The sequence below is a fragment of the Eptatretus burgeri genome, chromosome 13 (assembly GCF_056783735.1).
Source record: "Eptatretus burgeri isolate ZD-2024b chromosome 13, Ebu_testis_v1, whole genome shotgun sequence".
Lineage (NCBI taxonomy): Eukaryota > Metazoa > Chordata > Myxini > Myxiniformes > Myxinidae > Eptatretus > Eptatretus burgeri.
The window spans coordinates 21,931,522-21,955,584 of NC_140973.1; the positions used below are offsets into that span (position 1 = coordinate 21,931,522).

At 43.3% G+C, this 24,063-nt stretch overlaps 1 protein-coding gene across 1 annotated transcript; it reads left to right on the forward strand.

Moving 5' to 3' along the window:
• Window positions 1-1,300: 1,300 nt before the first annotated feature.
• Window positions 1,301-23,227, forward strand: ATP6AP1 (ATPase H+ transporting accessory protein 1). The gene is made up of 10 exons (XM_085851631.1): window positions 1,301-1,576; window positions 6,447-6,567; window positions 7,672-7,725; window positions 8,301-8,485; window positions 10,038-10,078; window positions 11,189-11,274; window positions 16,120-16,370; window positions 21,636-21,689; window positions 22,086-22,320; window positions 22,426-23,227. Exons 1-10 carry the CDS (start codon window positions 1,476-1,478, stop codon window positions 22,633-22,635), a joined length of 1,338 nt encoding a protein of 445 aa, XP_085707757.1. The 5' UTR covers window positions 1,301-1,475; the 3' UTR covers window positions 22,636-23,227.
• Window positions 23,228-24,063: the final 836 nt, after the last annotated feature.

The following is a 24,063-nucleotide window of genomic DNA, read 5'->3' on the forward strand; positions in this document are numbered from 1 at the left end:
AGTGATGTAAGGTTAACAGAGTGATGTGAGGTTAACAGAGTGATGTAAGGTTCACAGTGTGATGTGAGGTTAACAGAGTGATGTAAGGTTCACAGAGTGATGTAAGGTTACAGGGTGATGTAAGGTCCACAGAGTGATGCAAGGTCCACAGAGTGATGTAAGGTCCACAGAGTGATGTAAGGTCCACAGAGTGATGTAAGGTCCACAGAGTGATGTAAGGTCCACAGAGTGATGTAAGGTCCACAGAGTGATGTAAGGTCAACAGAGTGATGTAAGGTCCACAGAGTGATGTAAGGTCCACAGAGTGATGTAAGGTCCACAGAGTGATGTAAGGTCCACAGAGTGATGTAAGGTCCACAGAGTGATGTAAGGTTCACAGAGTGATGTGAGGTCAACAGAGTGATGTGAGGTCAACAGAGTGATGTGAGGTCCACAGAGTGATGTAAGGTCCACAGAGTGATGTAAGGTCCACAGAGTGATGTAAGGTCCACAGAGTGATGTAAGGTTCACAGTGTGACGTAAGGTCCACAGAGTGATGTAAGGTCCACAGAGTGATGTAAGGTCCACAGAGAGCCGAAGCTTTTGGATTCCCAGAATGCATCTGTTTCCGTTCTTCGCTGCGCCCAGAAAATTAATGTTGTTGTAAATCTTTACTAACAGACATTACCCCGGATGGAGGTTCGACCTGGTTCTTGAGGTTCTTCACCTCATTAACACGGATAATTGGAGGTCGTCGACCTGTGTTGAATCCCTGCCCGTGTGACCCGTGACCAGGCGGCCCATTCCCTCCGGGCTCGTGGGAACATCTCATCGACTTGAGGAGTCATGTTATGACAGAAAAAGGCAAAATCCTCTCCATCGCTCAGACTCGGACATTGCGATCTTAAGTCCAATTCACATGGGACAGGGCGTCGCCCAACGGGGCCCTGCGAGCGGTGTAAGGTTCCTGAAGAGTTGGAACCCAGATGGCGCGTCCTCCACTCTTCCCGACGGATGGGGATCAGCCGGTCGTGTATAGCGGACACGTTGTGCCAAGAGAGGCAAAAACACCGTCGACTCTGCATATCGTTGTTGAAATTTATTAAAGAAACGGGTCAATCAGTACAAAGTCCGCGGTACGTGTCCGCTCCAGGCCAAGAGGGAAGGTGCGTGGTGTATATAGAGCCTCACGGCGCTGAAAACGCCATGAAGCCCAAACGAAGAAGAATATGAAGAATGAGAAGTAGGAGAAGAAGAAGACGTTGCGGAGATGAAGAAGAAGAAGACCTTGCGGGAAATAAAGAAGAAGACGTTGTGGAGATGAAGAAGAAAAGAAGAAGAAGAGGAAGAATAATAATAAGAAGAAGAAGAAGAAGAAGACGACGACGTTGAGGAAGCAGACGGAACCACAAGATTTGCGTTCACGCCTCCTTGGGTTGAGGTGTGCGTCGTTTGACTTCGCCTGCGGTTCGGAGTCCATATTATTCGCCCTAAACATGGCTCAGCTTCCAGGTTTCATCATCGTCATCGCGTCCCTCATGGCCTCGCACTGTTGGGCGCTGGACACCGTGCCCACTCTGATTTGGTCAACTCGGAGGTACGTCCACGGTGGGTCGCGGTCACTCATGTCGGCCCTTTCGAGGGAACTAGTGAACGTAGACCACAGTATGTACCTCAGGTTTACTTGGCGAAGTCGATGGCGATGATGTTGACAATCACCCTTTGGACCTTTTTGCAGAACGACAGCGACGAATCGAGTGTAAATGGTTTGAAATGTTTGGTTTGGAGAGTAGAGAAAAAAAAAAGATGGGATCGGATCTTCATGCATCCAACCCAAGAGGAAGAGGAACAAAAGACCGTGCAGTCGCGAGGCTAAAGAGGGGTTTCAGTACCCATGATGCAGTGCGCGGGCGCCATATTGGTTGGCAATTCAAACGATAAACGAGACCTGAACGACTCTCACTGCACTCGGTGGAGCGCACACCTCAACCAGGCTGAACAGTTCACGTTTTGTATCCCACTGATGGTCTGGATCCGGTTTGGGACCTGAATCAAAACCCAATCGGCTCGTTCTTGTCACTTCCTGTACCCAACTCGGCCACCTCGTTTTGTCATGACTCGGCCACCTCGTTTTGTCATGACTCGGCCACCTCGTTTTGTCATGACTCGGCCACCTCGTTTTGTCATGACTCGGCCACCTCGTTTTGTCATGACTCGGCCACCTCGTTTTGTCATGACTCGGCCACCTCGTTTTGTCATGACTCGGCCACCTCGTTTTGTCATGACTCGGCCACCTCGTTTTGTCATGACTCGGCCACCTCGTTTTGTCATGACTCGGCCACCTCGTTTTGTCATGACTCGGCCACCTCGTTTTGTCATGACTCGGCCACCTCGTTTTGTCATGACTCGGCCACCTCGTTTTGTCATGACTCGGCCACCTCGTTTTGTCATGACTCTGCCACCTCGTTTTGTCATGACTCGTCCACCTCGTTTTGTCATGACTCGTCCACCTCGTTTTGTCATGACTCGTCCACCTCGTTTTGTCATGACTCGGCCACAACCTTTTAAAATATCGTGTTGAAAGTCGTTTTTGGCCCCGATTTCTCAATGGTGAAGAATCACTTTAAAAAGACTATCATCTGGATCCTGCAACCGGATGTTCACCAAAATCGAATCTGTTCGTCCTCATTGCACACCCAACCTGTCTGCAAAAAAATCATCCGAATCCACGTACACAGACTGACTCTTTCACGCCCCTCAACTTTACCTTATTTCCCCCCTCCTCGCTTCAAAACAAACACTGAGAAAAAGAGTAATCGGACATTGCAGACCCTCACCGGGACTTTTGTGTGGTGTTTGTGTACTGGTGTGATGTGCAATCTATAAGAGATGACTAGAATTGCCACTTTATAACTGCTGGTAGTGATGACCAGGTACCAAGACGTCCCGCTATGATTGGACACCTGACACTGACCCTGACCCATGACATTTATTATTATTGTTATTCAATTGAATTTAGAATGGGATTAAAATGAATTCAATTCAAATCAAATGGAAGACAAAATAGGTCCATTCCTGCATTGGAGTCATCAGAAGGAACCCGAACGAGCAGCAAGAAAAAGAGCAATCGGAGATTGCAGACCCTCGCCAGGAGTTCTTTTGTGTTTTGTGTACTGGTGTGCTATGTAATTAATAAGAGACATAATTAGAACTGCCACTTCATAACTACCGGCAGTGATGATTTGTTCAGCCATTTCAGAGATGAAGATTTTTGAAGGTTTTTGAAAAATAAAAAAATAAAACAATATGGCTGCCGAATCACGTAACAAATGATATCATCAAAAACTTTTTTGTGGACCATTTTATCCCTAGCTGACCCTCAAAAAAATTTCATACTGATCGAATGTAGCGTTCTATGTATGCAATTATGATGTCATAGCAAAGGCACCTATGATGTCATTATAAAAATCACACTCATTCCCCATGAGTAGTACTTGCCATGTGTCAAGTTTCAATTTTCAAGTTTTTCCTTGGTGCAGTTTTGGAGATGGAGGTCCAAATATATATATATATATATATATATATATATATATATATATATATATATATATATATATATATATATATATATATATATATATATATATATATATATATATATATATTTTTTTTTACATTTTTCCAACATGGCTGCCACACCACGTGACCTATGAAATCATAATTATCATTAAAACATTCTACATGAGTAATCGCACCAATGGTGAAAACTTCGTCTCAATCTGACAAGCGGTTGTAGAGAAAAACACAAGTTCTGTGCGGACAAACAAACAAACAAACGAGAAGACGTCGTGCAGAGCATAATACTTGCAAAATTCATCCCCTCTCCAAAGGTTGCCGTGGATACATCAAATTGTCCATTTGATTAATATTGACATTCTTAATCAAAGGTCAGTCAATCGGATTAAAATTTGATTATTTTTCAGATTGAAGTTGATGATTTTAGAAGTTTGACCTTGAGTTGACCTTTGACCTTTTGACCTCCAAAAATAGTTGGTTTCCAAATTCAGTGATGCAATATGCAATTGCTGTTTAATTTCCAGGTTAATCAGATGAAAAATTGATGATTTTTCAGATGAAATTTGATTATTTTATAAGTTTAACCTTGAGTTGACCTTTTGACCTCAAATAGTTATCTTGTTCAAATTTCAAGTCAATGGGATGAAAAAATGATGATTTTAGAAATTTGATCTCAAGATGACCTTTGACCTCAAAATCAATCGACTTCTCAGTTGAGACTACCTCTACAACTGGGCAACGTTTCATGATTATCGGTTTTGAATTGTGACCTGCAGGCATTAAACAGACAGACGGACAGAATAACAAAATCCACTGACCAATTTCCGTGAAAAAATCTTTGAATTTTGCAAGTAACAGACAGACTAACAAACGGACCCAAATGCAAAACCCCCTCCTTTGGCGATGGCAACAATGAATATTTTCGCTTGATAAAAAAATCATGAACTCATTCTGCTTCTTATCTCCTTCTGTGGTTCATTATTTATTTCTTCCTTTCTCATTACCTCCCAATTGGATTAATTTGCTTCTTACTTTAAAAGGTTTCAAGACGATTTTATAATGTTTAATTTGCCTTATTTCAAGAAAACCCCACTTCTTCTTCTTCTTCTTTGTACACATTGTCGAGGCTCATATGAGAGCTAGCACACAATGCACAGGAAAGGGGGGATGAGATGAGGGGTGGGAGAGGAAAGGACAAAACAGTGGGGAACAGTGACATTAGGAGATCTGTGGAATGGAGAGGGATGTGGCAAGGAACATGGGGAATAAAAGATGGACATTACAGGGACTTTCAGGAAGGAAAGCAGGGAATTTAAAGAAGGTGGGTTTGGGGTGGATTAGCAGGGGGAAGAAGAGATCATGGTTTTGGATGGGGGAAGAAAAGAGGTGGTGGTGAACAGCTGTTTTGAAGGCCTGGAGGGTAGAATGGGATTGAACAGAGTGAGGGAGTTTATTCCAAAGGTGGGAAAAAAGAGGAATGAAAGAGTGAAGGTGAGTAGTGATTCGTGATTTTGGTAGTTTTACCAGAAGGGGGTTGCTGGCGGACCTTGAGCGCCCTGCGGAAATAGGGGGGGGGCATATCTCAGACAGAGCAGGGGGGGCATGCCAGAGAGAAGACTAGAAGACAGAAAGACGACCAACCTGCCTGTGGTGAGAGAGTGAGAGGCCCAAAGACTCAGCCTCAGCCTCATCGCGGGAGATACCAATGATCCTAAATGCCTTTGTTTCCACAGCGTGAAGCTGAGAGAGGTGGGAGGCAGGAGCACCAGCCCAAAGGGGAGAGCAGTACTCCATCTGGCTGCAGCCAAAAGCTTTGTATGTGGTCAGGAGCTCGGGTAGGCCGAGGAAGGACTTTGCACAATGGAGGATTCCCAGTGGGCGACTGGCTTTGGAGGCCGTGTTGGAAATGTGGCTTTCTCAGGAAATATCATGGCAGATAGTGAGACCCAGAAGCTTGAATGAAAGGACTTGTTCCAGAGGATTGTTGAGAAAGTAGATGGGGGGGGGGTGGGCGGTTCCAAATGGTCCTTATGGAGAGACATAGTGAGAGTGTGAGATTTGTCAGGATTGAAAGACGTTCCACATGTTGGACCAGTTTGTAATTTTATCCAGATCTGCAGTGAGTGAAGAAGCTGCTGCTTGCCGGTCTGAGGGATAACAGATGGTACGGCAGAGGGTGGAGTCATCAGCAAAGAGATAACGAGGATTTTCCAGAGAGTCGAAGAGATCATTGATGAAGACCAGAAAAAGAACAGGGCCCAGAACGCTACCTTGAGGAACTCCAGCCTGGACAGGAAGATGAGATGAAAGAACTCCATTTAGGGCCACACGTTGACTGCGACAAGAGAGGAAGTTTGTGAGCCATAAGTGGAGATGGCATTGGATATATTCTTCTTCTTCTTCTTCTTCTTCTTCATAATACCCAACATGTTCTTTTTCTTCATAACTATTTATTGTCACGAACACCCCACAATGTAATGAAAGGATGAACAAAAACTAAATCGCACGATATCGCATGATCACAGTGGTATCGAAAGAGCAACTGAGTTTGCGATGGAGAGTAGCGTAGGGCTGTGATGTGAAAAGGAGATACAGGGTTGTGTATTCCTCCGTGCCACTCCGCAATCGAGTGAATGACCCATTCCGCATGAAACCGTGATGCGGAATCCCATGTTCGGGTGGGCCTGCTGTACATTAACAATATTTTGTTAAAAAAAATTTTTTGTAGCTTGTTCAATATGTCAACTTCTTTCTTATCCCATTTCATTTGCATTCCCGCTTTTCTCAATTCCCCATTTACCTTCTCAAACAACCTCAGAACCCCAATCCCCCCTTCCACTTTCTGAATCATCCGTCTATGCACCTCCAGTCACACAATTCCTCTTCTCCAGCTCTCTGTGGGATGGGAGTTCCCGGCTGCCTGCTGGCCAAGTGCTCTCTGAACCTGAACTCCATAACCTTCTGACTCCTGCATTGGCAAATGACAACCTCGTGCTCTTCTTGCAGGACAAGGTATTCGTCTTGCACAGGGTAGTGCATTTGGTGGCACGCATGTCATTCATGTGTCTAGTCCTTATTTGATGCCCATTTGGGTTGGACTTTACTTGAAACTGCTATTCTGATGCAGTATGAGCAGTGGGTGCATGCTCTTCTTTGTATGAGGAAGTAAAGCCAGCTGGTGTGTCTGCATTTTAGGGTGTGGATTTTAAAGATCGAATACACTCGCACTATCGTGTGCAGTCTTGTGGCTGCTGGTCGCATCATTGGTTAAGCACGTGGCTATGCCGCTGATGCAGTGGCCCCTATTACCAGTACGCTAGTGCTCATTTCATGCCTGGTGTTGGCTTAATGGTGAGGGTGGGGGGCTTGGGATCCTAGGATCCTGAGTTCAAATCCCACTCGGCTGTTGAAATAATACCAGGTGGGGTTAACTCAGCCTGTCATCCTTCCGAAGTCGGCAAAACGAGTGCCAGCATGCTGGTATACTGTGTCGGAGTGGCGACCTGTCCAGGATTGTGCCCAATAGCCAAGGAGACTGCTTCGGCAGCATCAACGCTCTGGACAGAGTATGGTCCCGATGGATAGATGGTGCTCATTTCGCCGACTTCGGAAGGATGACAGGTTGAGTCAACCCCACCTGGTATTAATTCAGCAGCTGACGTGGCTCAAACTCAGGACCCTAGGATCCCAAGCCATCCACCATAACCGCAAAGCCAACATCAGGCTTCAAGATCTAATGGCATCTATCAAAACAGTGGACCATTGTGTCCCTGTACACTGGTCGATTCCCTGTTTTGGGTTCGGTGTATAATTCGCACACTGCCTGGTGAATGCGAGAGTGCTGTGGCATGTATGCAGCACAGTTGTGATGGGCCAAATTGCCTTTCCTTGTGTCTAACTCTTTTTATAATTCCTTTGTATGATTGGCAGGAAGTTTGGGGAAAGAAAGAAGGTAACTGGGACAGTACTTTGTTGTTCTGGGATGTCAGTGATCTCTATCATCTTCAGCACTCCTGTATAATTTTGCTGCTGAGGTCGCAGGTGATAAAGCGGCCCGTGTAATTACTTTTTTTGTGCTTGTTTGACTCATCTATGGTTGTGTGTTCTTCCAAACAGCTAAGCATTGAGGATTTCACACAATATGGAGACGGTGCATTTCCACATATACAGGTAACCGTTTGAACTCGTCCACCACAAGTACAATATTTTAATTGTGGTTTGTACTATAATAGTCTTTCGTACTATAAAGCATAAACGGTCAGTTTATTTGTTCACTAACCCGTCCAGTTTTCTTGTCCGTTCTCAACCGAATTAGCAAGTATGTATACTCGAGCTCCTACTTCCAGGAAGCAGCTGAGGTAGGGGTTGGCTCCTAAGGGGTTCCATTTCATGATCCCATAAACTCCTGGGCCCCGAGGGGTATTTACATGGTGAAGGTTCAACCTGCCACAAAGTCAGGACGATGTAATGTGCAGCTGTGGAAACAGTATCTGAGTATCAAGGAAATGAAAAGACAGTCCAATGGACTAAAGGTGTCATTGGATTGTCGAAAGACGGGAACCTCTTAATTCCGGCAAGATACCAAGCTGTCGATACCCTATTTAATGAACCTCTTTTGAGACTAGCTATACAGTGAATTATACTTTTATATATGTATCCTTAATGGCTACCTCCTGTACGGTACACATGTACATAGGGTAGTTTGAATATTGCTCAAATTTATACCTGCCTTCCTCCCCACACAGTGGTGGCTGCAGAATTCGGGATCTCAGTTGGTGCTGCCTGCTGTAAGCTGGCATGCGACCGTTGGCTTAGCGAGCTGGCTCAGCAGAGGGCAGAATGTCTCGGAGCTGAAATCAGGGCAGCCATTGAACTCTCTGCCTCGAATCGGACCTGGATTGCTGCTTGTGCGTTTGGAGGACACACGCAGGTCAGATTAGTTACGTTTAAATGGTTAGCTTCTTCAGTGTAAACTCCTATTTCCATTGTTGCTTTACAAGACCTCTGTGTTATGTTCTTCCACAATCACACTTCCCACAAATATCCTTTCCCACGCACAATGCAGAATGCGTTCCTCTGCTAATGCTAACTGGGAGACTTGAGATGTCAACCTGATGTTTATTGTACAGGGGTGGGGAAAATGAGGAGTGATGGGGGGGGGGAGGGTGAGCAGAGATTAAGGGGATGGGACAAAGGGGTGAGGAAGCTAATTACCTTGACCACTGAAGGTGGCTGGGGGTTATGTTTTCACCCCGTCTGTCTGTCTGTCTGTCTGTTTGCCAATCACCTGCATGTCACAATTCTAAACCAATAGTCATGAAACTTTATCAAGTTGTAGCGATAGTCTCAACTGAGAAGCCGACTGATTTGAGGTCAAAGGTCATCTTCAGGTCGAATTTCTAAAATCGTCATTTTTCACCCGATTGACTTGAAAATAGACCTCCAGCCTGCTGTTCCTGTGCTTCGTGGCTGTACCGGCACACAAGGGACCATGAGTCCAAGCCCCGTGTGAGACAGCAGCTCGCCCAAATGGGACCACAGAGACAGCCTGGCGCTATGGGGGAGCATATCTGCATGGTGTCATACGGAATGGTGCCGCACCACACCTCTTTCTCTCTGTCTCGTCTTGTTCTCCCTCTCTCTCCCATGTGATGCGAGTGACTGGATAAAATTAATTATTTAAGCTGTCGATGTCCCGAGGGCACGTTTGATGTATTTATTATTTATTAATTTGTTGCAGTCGTGATTGTCACTGTGCGGCCGTGTTCTTATTCGCCTCACCCCTGCTTTAATGTTCATAAATTCCTGTCTCTGTTGTAATCAGGAGTGGGCTCCATAGTGAATTGGCAGTTTTGGATTTCGCATAAAACGTCTCCATTAATGGATTGCCGACAAGCTATCCCTGTCGACAGATTCGCCACAGTCGTGTATTCATGTAATCCCAAATTAACCTGGGGGATGTGGAGACCTATTTGTTCCCTACCTGTGGGTCACGTGACCGTCGCTGTGGATGCACAACCATTACAATATGTTATAAAGGATTTTTTTTTTTGGAATTGTTTATTTTTGTGGGGGGCTATCTTGCTTTTACCGTACCTGTTTATGGCTGATGTGAGGAAGTTATTCTGGCATTTCCTACACACACACACACACACACACACACACACACACACACACACACACACACACACACACACACACACACACACACACACACACACACACACACACACACACACACACACACACACACACTTGTAGTAGATTTTCTTTTCAGCCTTGTCTGGTTTTTGCAGTGTCTAAGCATTATTGAGGACCTTATACATTCATCCCATGTAGCACAAGGACATTGGTAGACAGTAGACACGGCTCCACGAGATTTGAACTTGGAATACCAGTATCATGAGCTGGTGCTCAGATGGGAACGCCAAATGGGCGTCGTTTTCTTTTTGAGATGTCTGACTTCTTGTCTCCTCTTTCAGCTCTGATTTCCCACCAGTGAAAGAGGCATTGGCAAACAATGGTGAGTGTAAAATGAAGGTCAGCTCAGACTGGACAATGCGTAAACCCATTGCAAGCAATATCTGTTACTATTCACAATTTGTAATGGCATGTTTGTACTGGGAGCAAGATGAAAAGCCTGATGGCAATCTTCAGCAGCAGGATGCTGGGAGCGGGCTGCTATGAGGTCTCCGATAGAACGTGGGCTGAATCGGCCAGCATGTTCCTCAACTTTGGGTATAGAGGAACTTTTCAAAACAAAACATGGGATGTGCTGCCTGTTCCATAACATAACGGAATGCCTGGGCAGCTTTACTTTATCCCAGATATGTTGTTTCTTGTCATTCTCACTTTGCTTCTCAAAAATGTTGCTTTTTTATTGCTTTTGTGACCCGCTCTGTTTTTGTTTCGTCAATTAGCGCGTGCGAATGCCCAATCACACCGACACCTATTCTGACACTGTCCAATTGGACCGGCTATCGTGGGCAAAAAAAATAAAACTACAACCTGCTGCTTATTCGACAGTTGTCGGAGAGCACTGGCAGCAAGGTGTGCCCAGCATCGGGCTGCCATTTTCACGCCGATAGATGACTATAAGCGTCCTTCAAAATGACGCAGCACATAAACGGCATCAAGTTGGCTATCTTGCTCCAAATGTGTACTCAACTGAACGTGTAAGATTGGATTATTAATCCAATCTTTGGGTTATTAATTTATTTTCAGCAAGCATCTTGATGATCACATGTTTGTAGTTTTAGATGATTACCTTTGTTTTGCCTTGTATTGTATGAGATCTAAGATTACCATTGTATTGATTAGATTTTTGGCATGTTTTATTCAATGGCCATAAACGTGATTTTAAAAAGTTATCGGTTTAAAATGGATTTCTGCTTGATCGATCGTGAGCCACTTGCCTGTTTATTCCAAACGATGAATTAAATAAATCATGGCTCTGCTTATTTTTAGTGTGTGACAAACGCATGCAAACTGTATTATTGTTGCAAGGCTCCGAAAGCCTGGTTCTTTTAGCGTCGTATCTTTTCCACCTTACGCATGACTGAACTGGCCACCTTGATGATCACATGTTTATAGTTCTCGATGATTACCTTTGTTTTGCCTTCATCTGCTGCAGACAAGAGGATTGATGAAGTGATGCGGTGGATGCAGAGGAATGAACGTCAGTTTACTGCTGTGTACACTGCTCGACGCCCTTCAAAGGTAGGCCTTTAACAAACGACAAAAAAAGATTTTTTTTGGTATATATAGTCGAGGCTTGTAGAAGAGCTGTTAGATCAGGATGTAACACGAAACAGATCAGAATGTAACAGACAAAAAAGGATATATGAAGTTTCATATCGGAAAAGATATGTGGGTTCTGACGTTTTAAATTTTATTTTATTCAAATAACTAATTTTAATGATGGGCTTTTCTTTTATCCCTATTTTAAGTTGGTCTTTGGATTATTAATTTATTTTCAGCAAGCAGTTTATTTTGGTCTCCTCTGTTTCATATGCTTGACCCCCCTCCTAATCATCAAATTTCACAAATAACTAGAATGTAAGACTGACCCATTGCTTCACTGATGGAAATACCAATCCTTGCGTAATTGCTAAAAAAAAAGAAAAGAAAAAAAAAAGCTGCTATTAATGGGGAAAAATATAATTTGGGGGTGCATAGATACTGGCCTAGCTATACACTCAGGGAGCAAGGAGGGGAAGAGTGTTAATGGGACATTCATCTGGGCCATTTTCAATTATAGATAAGATATGAATCTATTTGGAAATGTTGGGGGGGAAAAAAAGTATTGATTATCGCATGCATTTTCTGACTATGTCAGGTCAGACAAGATTATATCTGTGACTTGCTCCAGGTACCATGTAAACGTGTACGAACCTGTTTCATGGTCAGGTTGTCGGCGACTAAACCGTCTCCCCCACCAGGTTCTCTGGTGAGGAGGGTGTATAGATATTGACACCAAGCAGGATTAAAAACAAAACCTGTCAAAGGGCGGAGGAGCTCCTTGTGAGCCAACGGCCATCCATTTCTTGTGCCAAACTGTGTCTGCGGACGTCCTCCTGCAGTTGGGTTACTTTTTTAGGAGGTTGGTGGCAGGATTTGCACTTCGGCCACCGTAAAACCCTTTACTCTGAAAAACACAAAATTCAAAATCCACTCAGTGGGAGTACCTCCTGTGCAGCTGCCCTTCGCAGGGCAGCTCACTGGATGGCGGGATTGGGGCAAAGCCTTCGGGACCCCCACTCTTTGATGATGGGAGGAAAAACACGGGGTAACCTTCTCGGGTTGGGTTGCTGTAGTGTGTGTCAGGGTGGTGCTGAGGTGTCCACCAGACAGCAGTCTCCCTGGGTTAACCTGAGGCGGTCCCTTCGGGTGGGTGCCTGGAATGTCCTATCCCTAAGAGATAGGACATTCCTATGTCCTATCACCTGTCTGTTATCATCTGAGCTCAAGCATTTGAACATCGGTATTGCAGCACTCTCTGAGGTTCGGAGACATGATTGTGGTGAGATCATGGTGGGTGGTTACACCTACTACTGGTCTGGTTGCTCTGATGGTTACCATGCCCAAGGAGTTGCTGTAGCTGTGGCCAATAAGCTGACTCCAATGATAATTTAGGTAATACCGGTCAACGAGCGCATTATGAGACTAAGGATTCATCACTCCTTGGGTGTCATTTCCCTGGTCTCTGTATGTGCTCCGACTGAGGTGAGTGATCTCACTGTGAAGGACTCGATCTATGCCACGCTCGAGTCTGCGGTTGATCAGTTTCTCAGGCGAGATACTCTTCTAGTCTTGGGGGATTTCAATGTATCGACTGGAACTGATAGGGGTGGTTATGAGACGTGTGTTGGTCCCCATGGGTCTGGAACTGTGAACCAGAATAGCACTAAGTTCCTTGACTTTTCAAGAAGTCATGGACTTAGGGTGGCTCGGTCACGGTTTCAGCACCCACAGGCTCATCGCTGGACTTGGTATCCCAGCACTGTTAGTGTGGCAAAGGAGATTGACCATGTGCTTGTTGATGGTCACTGGAGGATGATCCAGAACTGCTGGGTCTACCGGAGTGCTCAGTTCCTCAATACTGACCACAGGCGTGTTGTAGCAACTCTGAAGTTGCAGCTTAAATCCGGGAGAATGGTACCATCCCAGTCTCGGCTGGATGTTGGCAAGCTCAAGGATGAGAGGGTAACTGAGGAGCTTGCGAACAGGCTGAGTGGGGATTTAGAGGGTCTGGATGCTTTGGGGAATCCTGAAGAGTTGTGGAGTGCCTTCAAAACCACCATCCTTGATGTTGCTAGTGGATGTCTTGGAACTCACCATAGGGCGAATAAGAATTTTGTCTCAAGGGAAACTGGATACCATTGACCAGAGTTGCAGGGCCAGGCTTGATGGCAGAGCTGAGCAGTTCAGGGGGTTGATGAGTAAAATTTATGTGCACTGAGGGTAGGTGGACAAGGAGGCCTATGTGTGAGGACCAAGAAGCAAGGGTGGACAAGGAGGCCTTCACCCCATCGGTCTTACCTTCGGGCCTGCGGCCGTTCAGTCATCCCTCGGTCCGGCAGCGTACCTCTCCATTTTCACTCCATTCGTGCATTGTTTGGTTGGGTACATTCGGTCCGTCTGTGGTCATTAATCTTTTGGGCCAATCAGATTACCTTCACAGCATGGGACTGTGTCCATTCTCACATGCATGTTTGTGGCACGAGGTGCGGTGCTTTTCCCTTGCATGGTAAAGTGCTGCACATCTTGTAGACAGGTTACAGTTGGGACTGCACAATGAATGCTTGCACACGAGGGAGGGAGTGGGGGGCTCTCGTCGTGGCCTTGGGCACGTGGAGGGAGGCATGGGGGCTGCATTGAAAGTTCTCTCAAAATGACTCTGTATTTCCCACAAGCTGCATCATGGACCTGTCCACATCGAATGTGGACCAATGAAGAAGCTCGCATGAGCCGAGAGAGCGATATGAAGATTAAGAAGAAGAAGATGGGTGCAAGGGATGAGACGAGAAAAAAGCAATGTCCGCAGGGAGAAAGGAGCTCGTTGTCCTCGTCCTTGTGGGAAAAAGCCACGTCATAGGAGCTGAAAGTAGCTCGAAGCTTGTCCTTGTCCTTGTCCTGAAAGCTTGTCTTGCGAGAAGCATAAGGCTCAGAGATGAGAGAAAGCAACATCCTGAGGAGGAAGAAGCTGAGGCAGAGGAGGCGAGTCACATATCTTACATGCTGGAGAGGTCTTGCCTGCTGGGTCTGGATACCTTAGGGACATGGTTGCATGTCCAATCGTGCCACATTGCTACTGCCCATCTTCCCCATCCTTTCCCCTGTATTCTCCAGTATATTTGGACGATGGTGCAGCCCCATTGGGCTGTTTGACATGAGGGAGAACAGAATAGACTATACTTTTCTTTTCTCTCTACTCTAATTTTTCTTCTCAAGTTCTTCTTGTTGGCTTTTTCTCCCCTGATTGAATGATGGCCAAGTCTTTTGTGTAAATAAGGTTGTATAAGAAAGAATACATGTTAGGTAAATCTGCTCTTATGTGCCTTTTGCTTTCTTTCTTGTAAATACTTGCTTTTAAATGATTGCTTGTGTGTTTGTAATAAATAATTGTTCGTTGTGATTTCCAATCTGTATTATTTGTCCTTTCCTTTATTGTTCTGACACAGTGTACAAGTATAGTTAGACGGGACGTTGTACCCCACCTGATTTGCTCTGTCAGCCGGTGCTGCACTTATCTGTTCTGCTCGGCAGAAGATCACCAGGTGTGGTGACGAGGGTGTAGCCTCGCGTTAGCTTGCCTTGCGGAAACATCGAAGCGAGGTTTGGTCTCAGTCCAGCTGATTCCTGCTCGGCCGGTAGTCTAAGTTGAGCTGCTACGACTATGAAAGAACTACAGCCCGTTGGACTGCGGAGTTATCTGTGGTTTGCAGCCTCAGGACCGGATGTTCAGGAGAAACACGAGTGCTTCCCTTCGTGGCGAGCCCCAAACCCTGGACCATAACAATATGTTATGAAAATAAGGGTTGCTTCATCTGACACAATTTTACTCCATTTTATTTCCATAGTCAGAGTTTTTCCCTATTTCCCCATTTACTTCAATGTAAAAAATTACCATGGTTGAAATTAAATCCTCCCTTTCCCTCTATTAAGGTTGATGGTCATGTGACCTTTAATTGAAAATCTCTGTTTCCACAATAACTTGTGAATCAAGGGATTTTGATGAAGCCTGGCACAAGTATGGATTCATGTACAAAGATGAAGCGATTCGATTTTGGGTTCAACAGGGCAAAGGTCATGTGCCCTTTGAAAATCATTTTTCAGATCATAATTCGAGTTGGAAGCATCTGATGTTTTCTCTCTTCTACCTAGTTCTCTTTTCTCTCTCGCACTCTTTCTCTCATGTGACCTTCAATTGAAATCAAACGTAACAGTGGGTTGACATCTAACACTGACAGAAGCATACCCATCGACACATTCATGTTTCTTCACGTGTTTTGCCAGATTATTTTATCAATTATTAATTCCCAGGCATGATCGATCATTGTTCATGAAAATAGTAGTGTGGTTTTTGGCGCAGAGATAGTTGTCTTGTCGAATGGTTAACGACTTGTTTCTTTCTTTACTGCCTGGTGTGGGTTCGATTACCATGGTTGCTCTTCCGGGTTCTTTGTACGTTTGATTACTATTTTGGCAAGCATGGCGGGTATGTCAAACATCCATCAGCATGATCTGAGGGACGTCTTTGTCTTCCCTTGGTGAACTGCAATCGACTGAAATAGGTTAAATTGTGGGTTATAACTCCCTCAGTAGATATCCCTCAATCTCCTTTCCCTCCTTGATGCGGAGGGGTTAAAATGTAACATTTTTTTTGAAGAATGGTTGTGTAAACGTGGTGGTACACACATCCACCATTTTAGTTTTCATCTTCAATAGATGATTTTTAACTACTTTTTGCTTTTAAAGGATCTGTGTCTAACTTCCCACCCCTTTCTGCCCCTTTCCTGACTTCATGTTTATGTTCTGCATGACTTCCAACCTATCTTCTAGCAATTTGAAAGCACAGCAGGAATGCTGGGAGGATCAGGCCGCAGATTGCTGGCTGCATCGACCACTCAGTCCCCACCTGTACCCACTCAGTCCCCTCTTGCTTTCGGCAATTATTCCGGTTCACCATGCATCCTGCTGTGGGCATCGCAGATCTTTATAGTGATTGATAAGGAAACATTCGATCTGACTAAAGAAACGTTTTCGAAGACACCAGACACAGCGGGCTCCTTGTGCAACACCTCCTCCGCTCTGTGAGTGTGACCTGTTGAGCCGGAGTGGCTGCTGCCTTGCTGAACTGACCATCTTTATACTGAACATGATAGGCTTAATTGTGTTTACACATCATATTATCTGATTGCCATACCATGTGACCTATCCCATGCTTTTTCCGATTCCATGAGTAGTTCTGTTTGCAAGCCATTAATTATTTTTTTTCTGCAACACCATGCATATAAAGAGAATTTGTTTTTTGTATATTAGATCAAGGCTCATGAAAGAGAGAGACAGATATATTAGGCTTGGGTGAAAAAATCAATTACCCGGTTATCATTGATTCCCTCCATTGGAACCGGCAATCGAACCCTAAATTCTACAGAGCTGAACTCGTGGGCCTGTTGGTCCATTGGACCAAATTTCCATTGATCTTCACGGCCTTGCAGCATACCTGCCTGCTGTACTGCTGGAGTATTAGCTTGCGATTCATCAAACCCAGATGTGCTTGGACTAGGGTGGGATGATATGTTCATTATTATTACTAATGCCAAGTGATAGTACCATTACTATACTACCTTCACCAGAGAAGAGGGTATTACATTTGGGTCCGTTTCTTTGTCTGTCTGTGTTTGTCCGCACAGAACTTTCGTATTTTTCTCCGCAACCCCTTGTCGGATTGAGACAAAATTTTCACCAATGCTGCAACTACTCATGTAGAATATTTTATTAATAATTATGATGTCATAGGTCATGTGGTGTGGCAGCCATATTGGAAAAACGGAAAAACTATGGACCTCTATCTCTGAAACCGCACCAAGGAAAAAATTGAAACTTGGCAAATAGCAAGTACTCCTCCTGGGGAATGTGATTTTTTTTTTGTGACATCATAGGTGCCTTTGCTATGATGTCATAATTGCATATGTAGAACGCCACATCTGATCAGTATGAAGATTTTTGAGGGTCATCTCAGGATAAAATGGTCCACAGAAGAAAAAAAAATCATGACATCATCGGTCACGTGATTCGGCAAAAAATATTGTTTAAAAAAACACCTTCAAAAATCTTCTCTGAAGTGGCTGAACAGATCGTGGCGCAACTTTACACGTATGACCGCCTGTCCATGAGGAACGATAGGTTCACACATGATGTCATAGGTCACATGGTTTAGCAGCCATATTGGATTTACCCTAAAAATCACTCAAAAGAAGTCCTGGTGAGGGTCTGCAATCTCTGATTGCTCTTTTTCTTGTTATTATTGTTCAAATTAATTAATATATGTTTTGTTACAATGTTATCGTTTTTAGCTCGCCTGTTCGAAGAACAGAGAGCTATAGCGATACCCCTGGCGTGAGCGTGAGCATGAAAATGTTAAAGTTTTTGGTGCAAGTTATTTTTTCCTTTCTAATGTTTTTATCTACCGCACTTTTTTATACGCCCGAAAAATGTATCGGGGCGTATAATGTGATACCGGTCGTCCGTCCGTTCCTGTCCGCACTCTAACTCCCAAAGTTTTCAACTTTCACGTTTCATATTTGGTACATAGGTACAGACTGTGGAGAGGGTGTGTCGCGACATACATTCGTCATCTAAAGTGGTTGCCATGGCAACCAGGATGCTGTTTTCCATGTAGTAGCACAATTCTGTATATACCTTCTTGTTCAGGCGTATATTGTGCTCACTTGCGCTCTTGTTACTGATTACAATATACAAATGCATATATTGTTTTAAAATTATACTTCACTGCAATGCTTTATTAAAAATATTAATTATTAGACTAGTCTTTTAAAAACGATAAATGTATAAACAGGCGAGCATTGGGTGGCTTTGACACCAACTCTGGTTAATATTTTGTAATTCGAATGCCATGCAGTAAAAGAATGTATGAAGCTACTATATAACCTTAATATGGCATATGTTTAAAACATGGGAATTCTTCTGGGATTTATTTTTGTAGTTAATTCACCACATCAACTCAGGAGATCATGACCATCATTTTGGTGCATCACACTACACATCAGAAAGCTCCAGTATAACTCCACAAAAAACACACACACACACACACACACACACACACACACACACACACACACACACACACACACACACACACACACACACACACACACACACACACACACACACACACACACACACACACACACACACACACACCTTGTCCATTCATTGCAGATATAAATCATGCCACTGATTTTAATTACTCATGAACATAAATTTTATGCTTAAGTTATTTCTCTTTATTCCCTCTGCCACCAAAGATGGATGGATTGAGGTTGTTTTCACCCTTGTTTCTCTGTTTGCAGGATATCTCAAGAAGTTAGATTCAGACAAAACTAGTTGAGCAGGTTGGGTGTGTGACGAGGACTAATTCATTAGATTTTGGTGAAGAACCAGATTTGATTCCTTTCGGAATCGAGACACCAGTTCAGAATCGGAATCTATTCTCACATTTAAAGAATTGCCCAAGCCTAATATGTATATGTACAGAGACATGACAGAAGTAAATAGACACCATGATTTTAAAATAATTTATTTATTGAACATTTGAAGTACATTTGATCCATTTTAATGCATCCACTAGTATTTTGTGGACTTGCCATTTGCAGATTTCATCGCTTTTGCTCTTTCAGACATTGAACTAACGAGTTCCGAAATTTTCTCTTGTGGGATTTCTGCCCAGGCTTCACACAAAGGTTTAACAATTCTGCCCGTGATGTTGGTTTCCTGGACTTTTTCCGCACAGCTCGATCCAATATGGCCCAGTGGTGTTCAATGGATTCATCTCAGGAGACTGACTTGGCCATGGAAGTCCCTCTCCTATATCTATCCTGCCATTCATTGGTCTTTTTGGAGTATGGCATGGAGCTCCATCTTCCATGAACAGTGTTTTTGACCATCTGACCAGTGGAGAAGACAGGGAGAAGTCCATCCTCAAGGATACAAATGTATATCATAGAGTTGATGTTGCCAACACACTCCACAAGCTCTGACTGACCAGCGCTCCAGATTGCTCCCCACATCATCACTGAAAAACCACCCCATGTTTGGCAGTTGGCTGCAATCGGTTCAAAGAGAACTCTTGACTGGGAAGTCTCCAGACCATATGCGCCCACTGTCAGAGAATTGAACAAATTGTGACCCATCTGAAAAAAATTGTAGTTTGCCAAAACTCCAAGGGTCTGGTGACCATCTCGTCAGCCCACCCCTTTCTCCTTTGAATGTTGGCTGGTCTAACAAAGTTTTCTCCCAGCTGCTCTCCCATAGTAGCCGTTGATGGAGGTATCACATGGCAGTTCTTGAGCTAACCTGAACCACCTCTGCAACATCTGCTGCCTTGCAACGGGGAGTTTTCTCAATGGACCGCTTGACAGCTCGAATACGCCTTTCTGAGGGCCCAGGTCGACCTGAATGGGAAGCTGTTTATTCCTTGCCTTCGCTGATGAATTGCACCATCACCCCATTGACCGTAGAAAGCGGAACGCCAAGGTTCTGAGCAATCTGACGCTGGCTGGCTCCATCGTCCGATTGGCCAACAATTCGTCCTCTTTGAAAATCAGAAAGGTCGTGTACTCCCTGGGTTTGAGGCATCGCTAATTGTCATACATGACCCAGGAACTCGTTTCTGCAAATAAATAGTTGAATATTGGTACAAATCACTGAGTAAAACTTGCTTTGTACAGATGAAATGAATAAATTTAATGTCTATTTACTTCTGTCACGTATATATGTATGTATATGTATATGTATGTATATGTATATATATATATATATATGTATGTATATGTATATGTATGTATATGTATATATATATATATATGTATATATATATATATATATATATATATATATATATGCATAGGGTGGACAATTTGTTTTGGGATTATTTATATAAATTTATTACTTGTCCATTTGCTTTGTGAAAATGGTTCATAATTTTGGGATTAATATGTGGACCACTAAAAAAAATTGTATGGTATAAACTATAACATAGCATGTTGACATCGACTGTACGGGGTATTATGAAAAATAAATTTCGCATTTATAACACAAAGGATAATTGATTATTACATTATTTAGCCTTTTAAAAGCAAACTTTTGCAAACACCTAAGAAACAGTTTGTGCAGCTCAAAGGGTGAAGATTTATAGACATGATCATCAGCTTTTACAGAGGACAGGTTTAGTGACTATGATCATCAGATCGCCAGTGACGTCATTACCCACGCACGGTAGAAATTATTTTTTTCTTATCAGAAGTTGAGGCTCATGGAAAAGCAAAATGACGGTTGTTGTTGGTTTTTTTATTTCATTTTGGAAGGACTTCGAATGATTCATTCATTTAAAGAAATAAATAAAACTAACATTTAAAAAATGATGCAATTTAGGCCCTAAAGACCAATAGTGTACAATGCTGTACAAGTTCCCCCAATGGTGACCTTTCAATGTCATCATGAACCATTATTTATAGTGTCACTTCTGCCAAAGCGGTCTCTCGGCTTCGGTTACAATCCTGGACGGGTCAACACTCAGACGCAGGATACTCACTTGACTTGGCAACAATTTGCAATTCATTCAGAGTGCTGGCGATAGCTCGCCTACTCTTCACAAATTGTACCATGGGATCTTTAGCATCCATGAATTGGTTCTGGCAGACGAGACGCCCATTCGAGGGACGGTGCACACATTGATGAATCACCCTGCCTGCGAGACACTAGGATGACCGACCGTTTTATAGTTGGGCCTAGATTCAAACTTGGGCTAGAAGACTCAGAAGCGAGCCCCCAGCTACATAACTCGGGGCTATCTTGCCAGCCTTCACCTTTCAATGAATCGATCAGAAAACCATAAACCCCTTAAGCACAAATATAAGACTTGTATGAGGGCTTATCGTTAAGTTTGTGGCACAATATAAAGGTTATGCTGACAAAGATAGCATATCTGTGCATTGGAAAGGCTGACAAAATGTATCTGTGCATAAACCTTTTACAACAATCACTTGTTTTTCGACTCCTTTGTTGGACCACAAACTTTCTGATCAACCCTTGGTTGTTGATTTCTGTTGAATTTAATGGAACGTTTGTCGTTTGGATGAAAGCTTTTAGGGCTAAGGCCATCGAGAGTACTTGTGTAAGCAGTTCATTACATGCTGTACCATTGCTTGAAAGCATTAAAACTCAGATTGGGTTGTGTTGCGTTCAATATACCTTTGATTGTCACGCTCACACTTCTGCTCTGTGGCTAAGTGATGTGTATCGTCATCTGTAAATTTGTTTTGTGTGTTTTGCAGCCTTTCCATAAATTATACCAACTTGAATAAGTCTGCAAGCAATCTTGTCCTCAAGTGAGTAAATATGTTTGACTTTCTAATTATTTTGCATTTGTTTGATGAAATATTCTTTTATTTGCAAAAATACGAAAACGGCAGAGCGGAAAATGTATGAGCACAATGAACTCGAGGTTTTGTATGGGAATCCGAAGGTTCAGCCTCAGAGCGACCTTTATCAGAGACTAGGTTGACCATGTGTGCTCAGATGCTAAATGTCATCCTGGAGGGATGTGGCACAGGCCGACAATACGACTGCAAGATCCATGGAGGTCTACGAAGCCCCATGGTGGTGTTTCAGAAGTTTTCGTAGTACTGTATTGTAAATACCAGAATTTATTATTTTTTGTGTGTGTGTATATGTGAGAGACTTCATGAAATTGCTTTTTTTAACCCCAAACCTTTTCTTTACAGCTTTTCTTTGAGCAATGAGTTCTATCCTGTCTCTGCCCAGAATTGGTTCACCCTGGATAAGGTATCGGTGCTTTGGAATGGCAATTTGTCAGATTTCAACACGTTTGAGGTCTCTGCTCCGGAAATGTATTCTTTTCGCTGCCAGCTACTGGGCACCAGTTCGAGGGCAGGTTCTCGTTTGACAATGAACACCAAAAATAAAAAGGCCATAAGTTTAGAACTACATGACTTCCAGGTGCGTCTATACCCCCTCCTGCTCTTAAGGAGTCTGGTATTTATGTCTAAATTTGTACTAACCTCCCTTCACTTATTCTCTCTCCCTTTCCCTTTTCCTTCTTAGATCCAGGCCTTTAATCTGAAAGGTAACTATTTCGCCTATGCCAGCGATTGTGCCTCATTCTTCACTCCTGCCATCTGGATGGGTCTCGTCTCCTGCGGTTTCTTGATATTGATCTTGACATATGGACTCCATATGCTTCTCCAGCTTAAGACAATGGATCGTTTTGATGACCCAAAGGGACCTGGGATCTCTGCACCACAAGCAGATTGATCTTGAGGTTCAGATTATCTGTAACTCTTCCTCCCTTTATTATTATTATTATTATTTTCTTTTTCTAATCCCCACCTCTCCCTCCCAATCATCTTCGCTCGCCTCATATGTCTTCACCAAAAGATGTTTGATTTCATTTCACAAACTGTAACCTGCAATGATTTCATCTATTATCTCTCTCCTCGTTTCAATCGAGAGCATTCCCTCCAACCTGCCTCATTTCCCAGTCTTTGGAGGAGTACAGTAATTTATAATTTGTTTACATTTGAGCTTATAAATGTGAACCTATTTGTGCAGAGTATTGAAATTGTGCATAAAATGACGATTTTTGGAGGAGTATTATGGGGTGATAATTAAACATGGTACGGTTTGATTACTGGCTGTGTGAGGCTTCTCCGTGTTATCATTTTGTTTTACCGTAGGTTTGGGTATAGACGAGGCTCCTGTGACGTGTTGTTTGTGCAATTACCTCGCTTTCCATTAGATGTATCATTTTCTGTTAATTTGTGGAATTGATTGTCAGTTTGTCTGTAAATTTTATGCTGATTTTGGGATCTTGTGCGAATGGAATAAAATGTGGACACAAATTGAAGAGATCGATTCAAATTGCCTTTTAGTACAGGACAGCACACTACAAACATTTAGAGTGGGAAGAGGTCGTTTGAGCCATCGGGCCTGTGTCAAACACTTACTGAGCAGGTTGTGATTATGATTTAAACTTGAGAAGAGAGAGCAAAAAAAAAAGGAGCCAATAGTATGTGGACTCATCTGACTCGGTCTTTAGCACAGTTCATACACGTAACCTCCTTTAATGCTGGTTTCTATTTTACAAGCAAGTCAGATTTATTAATCACTTGTATAAAAGCCAGTCAGAAATGAAACGAGTTGGAGTTATTTTATTCGAAATATTCAAGGAGACTGAAAGATTATGGTGTTTTGTAGCAAGAAAAAAACCATCAGTTTAAAACATTACGCGTACAAATGTGACCCTAATTTATTTGTCTTCTGGGACGTTTCGTTTTGACGGTACAGCCGTGTTTGCATGCCAAAGTGAAGCTTCGGCCTAGCGTCACGTATGCTTCTATCTTCTTTATTTATTAGAGATCCTACAGACGTAAATAAGCACTCGTTTTACTCTGCGTGCACTGCCCATCGCGTGCAGCGAATTTCACCTCTCTATGCCTTGTATTTATTTTATTTTTAAAACGCATGCGTACACCGCCCTTGAGGCTCGGTTTGCAAGTCACCGTCTACATTTCCAAAAGAAGAGATGTAATTACTCTTTTTTGGAAAATGTTTTTCGAGTTTTTTTTTTAATCCTGAAAAAGACCGTGGTGAACTGTCATGTTGTTATAAGATTGGCCTTTAAAACCATACTCAAATCATTCTTATGAAGGGGGACAAATAAATGCACACTGTCTTTTATAA

What these genes read in the sequence shown, in the direction of transcription:
- ATP6AP1 (XM_085851631.1), top strand. Translation starts at nt 1,476, where the DNA reads ATGGCTCAGCTTCCAGGTTTCATCATCGTCATCGCGTCCCTCATGGCC. An exon ending in CTGCTCGACGCCCTTCAAAG is followed by an intron (nt 11,275 to 16,119) that starts GTAGGCCTTTAA and finishes CCTATCTTCTAG; the next exon opens with CAATTTGAAAGCACAGCAGG. An exon ending in TGCAACACCTCCTCCGCTCT is followed by an intron (nt 16,371 to 21,635) that starts GTGAGTGTGACC and finishes TGTGTTTTGCAG; the next exon opens with CCTTTCCATAAATTATACCA.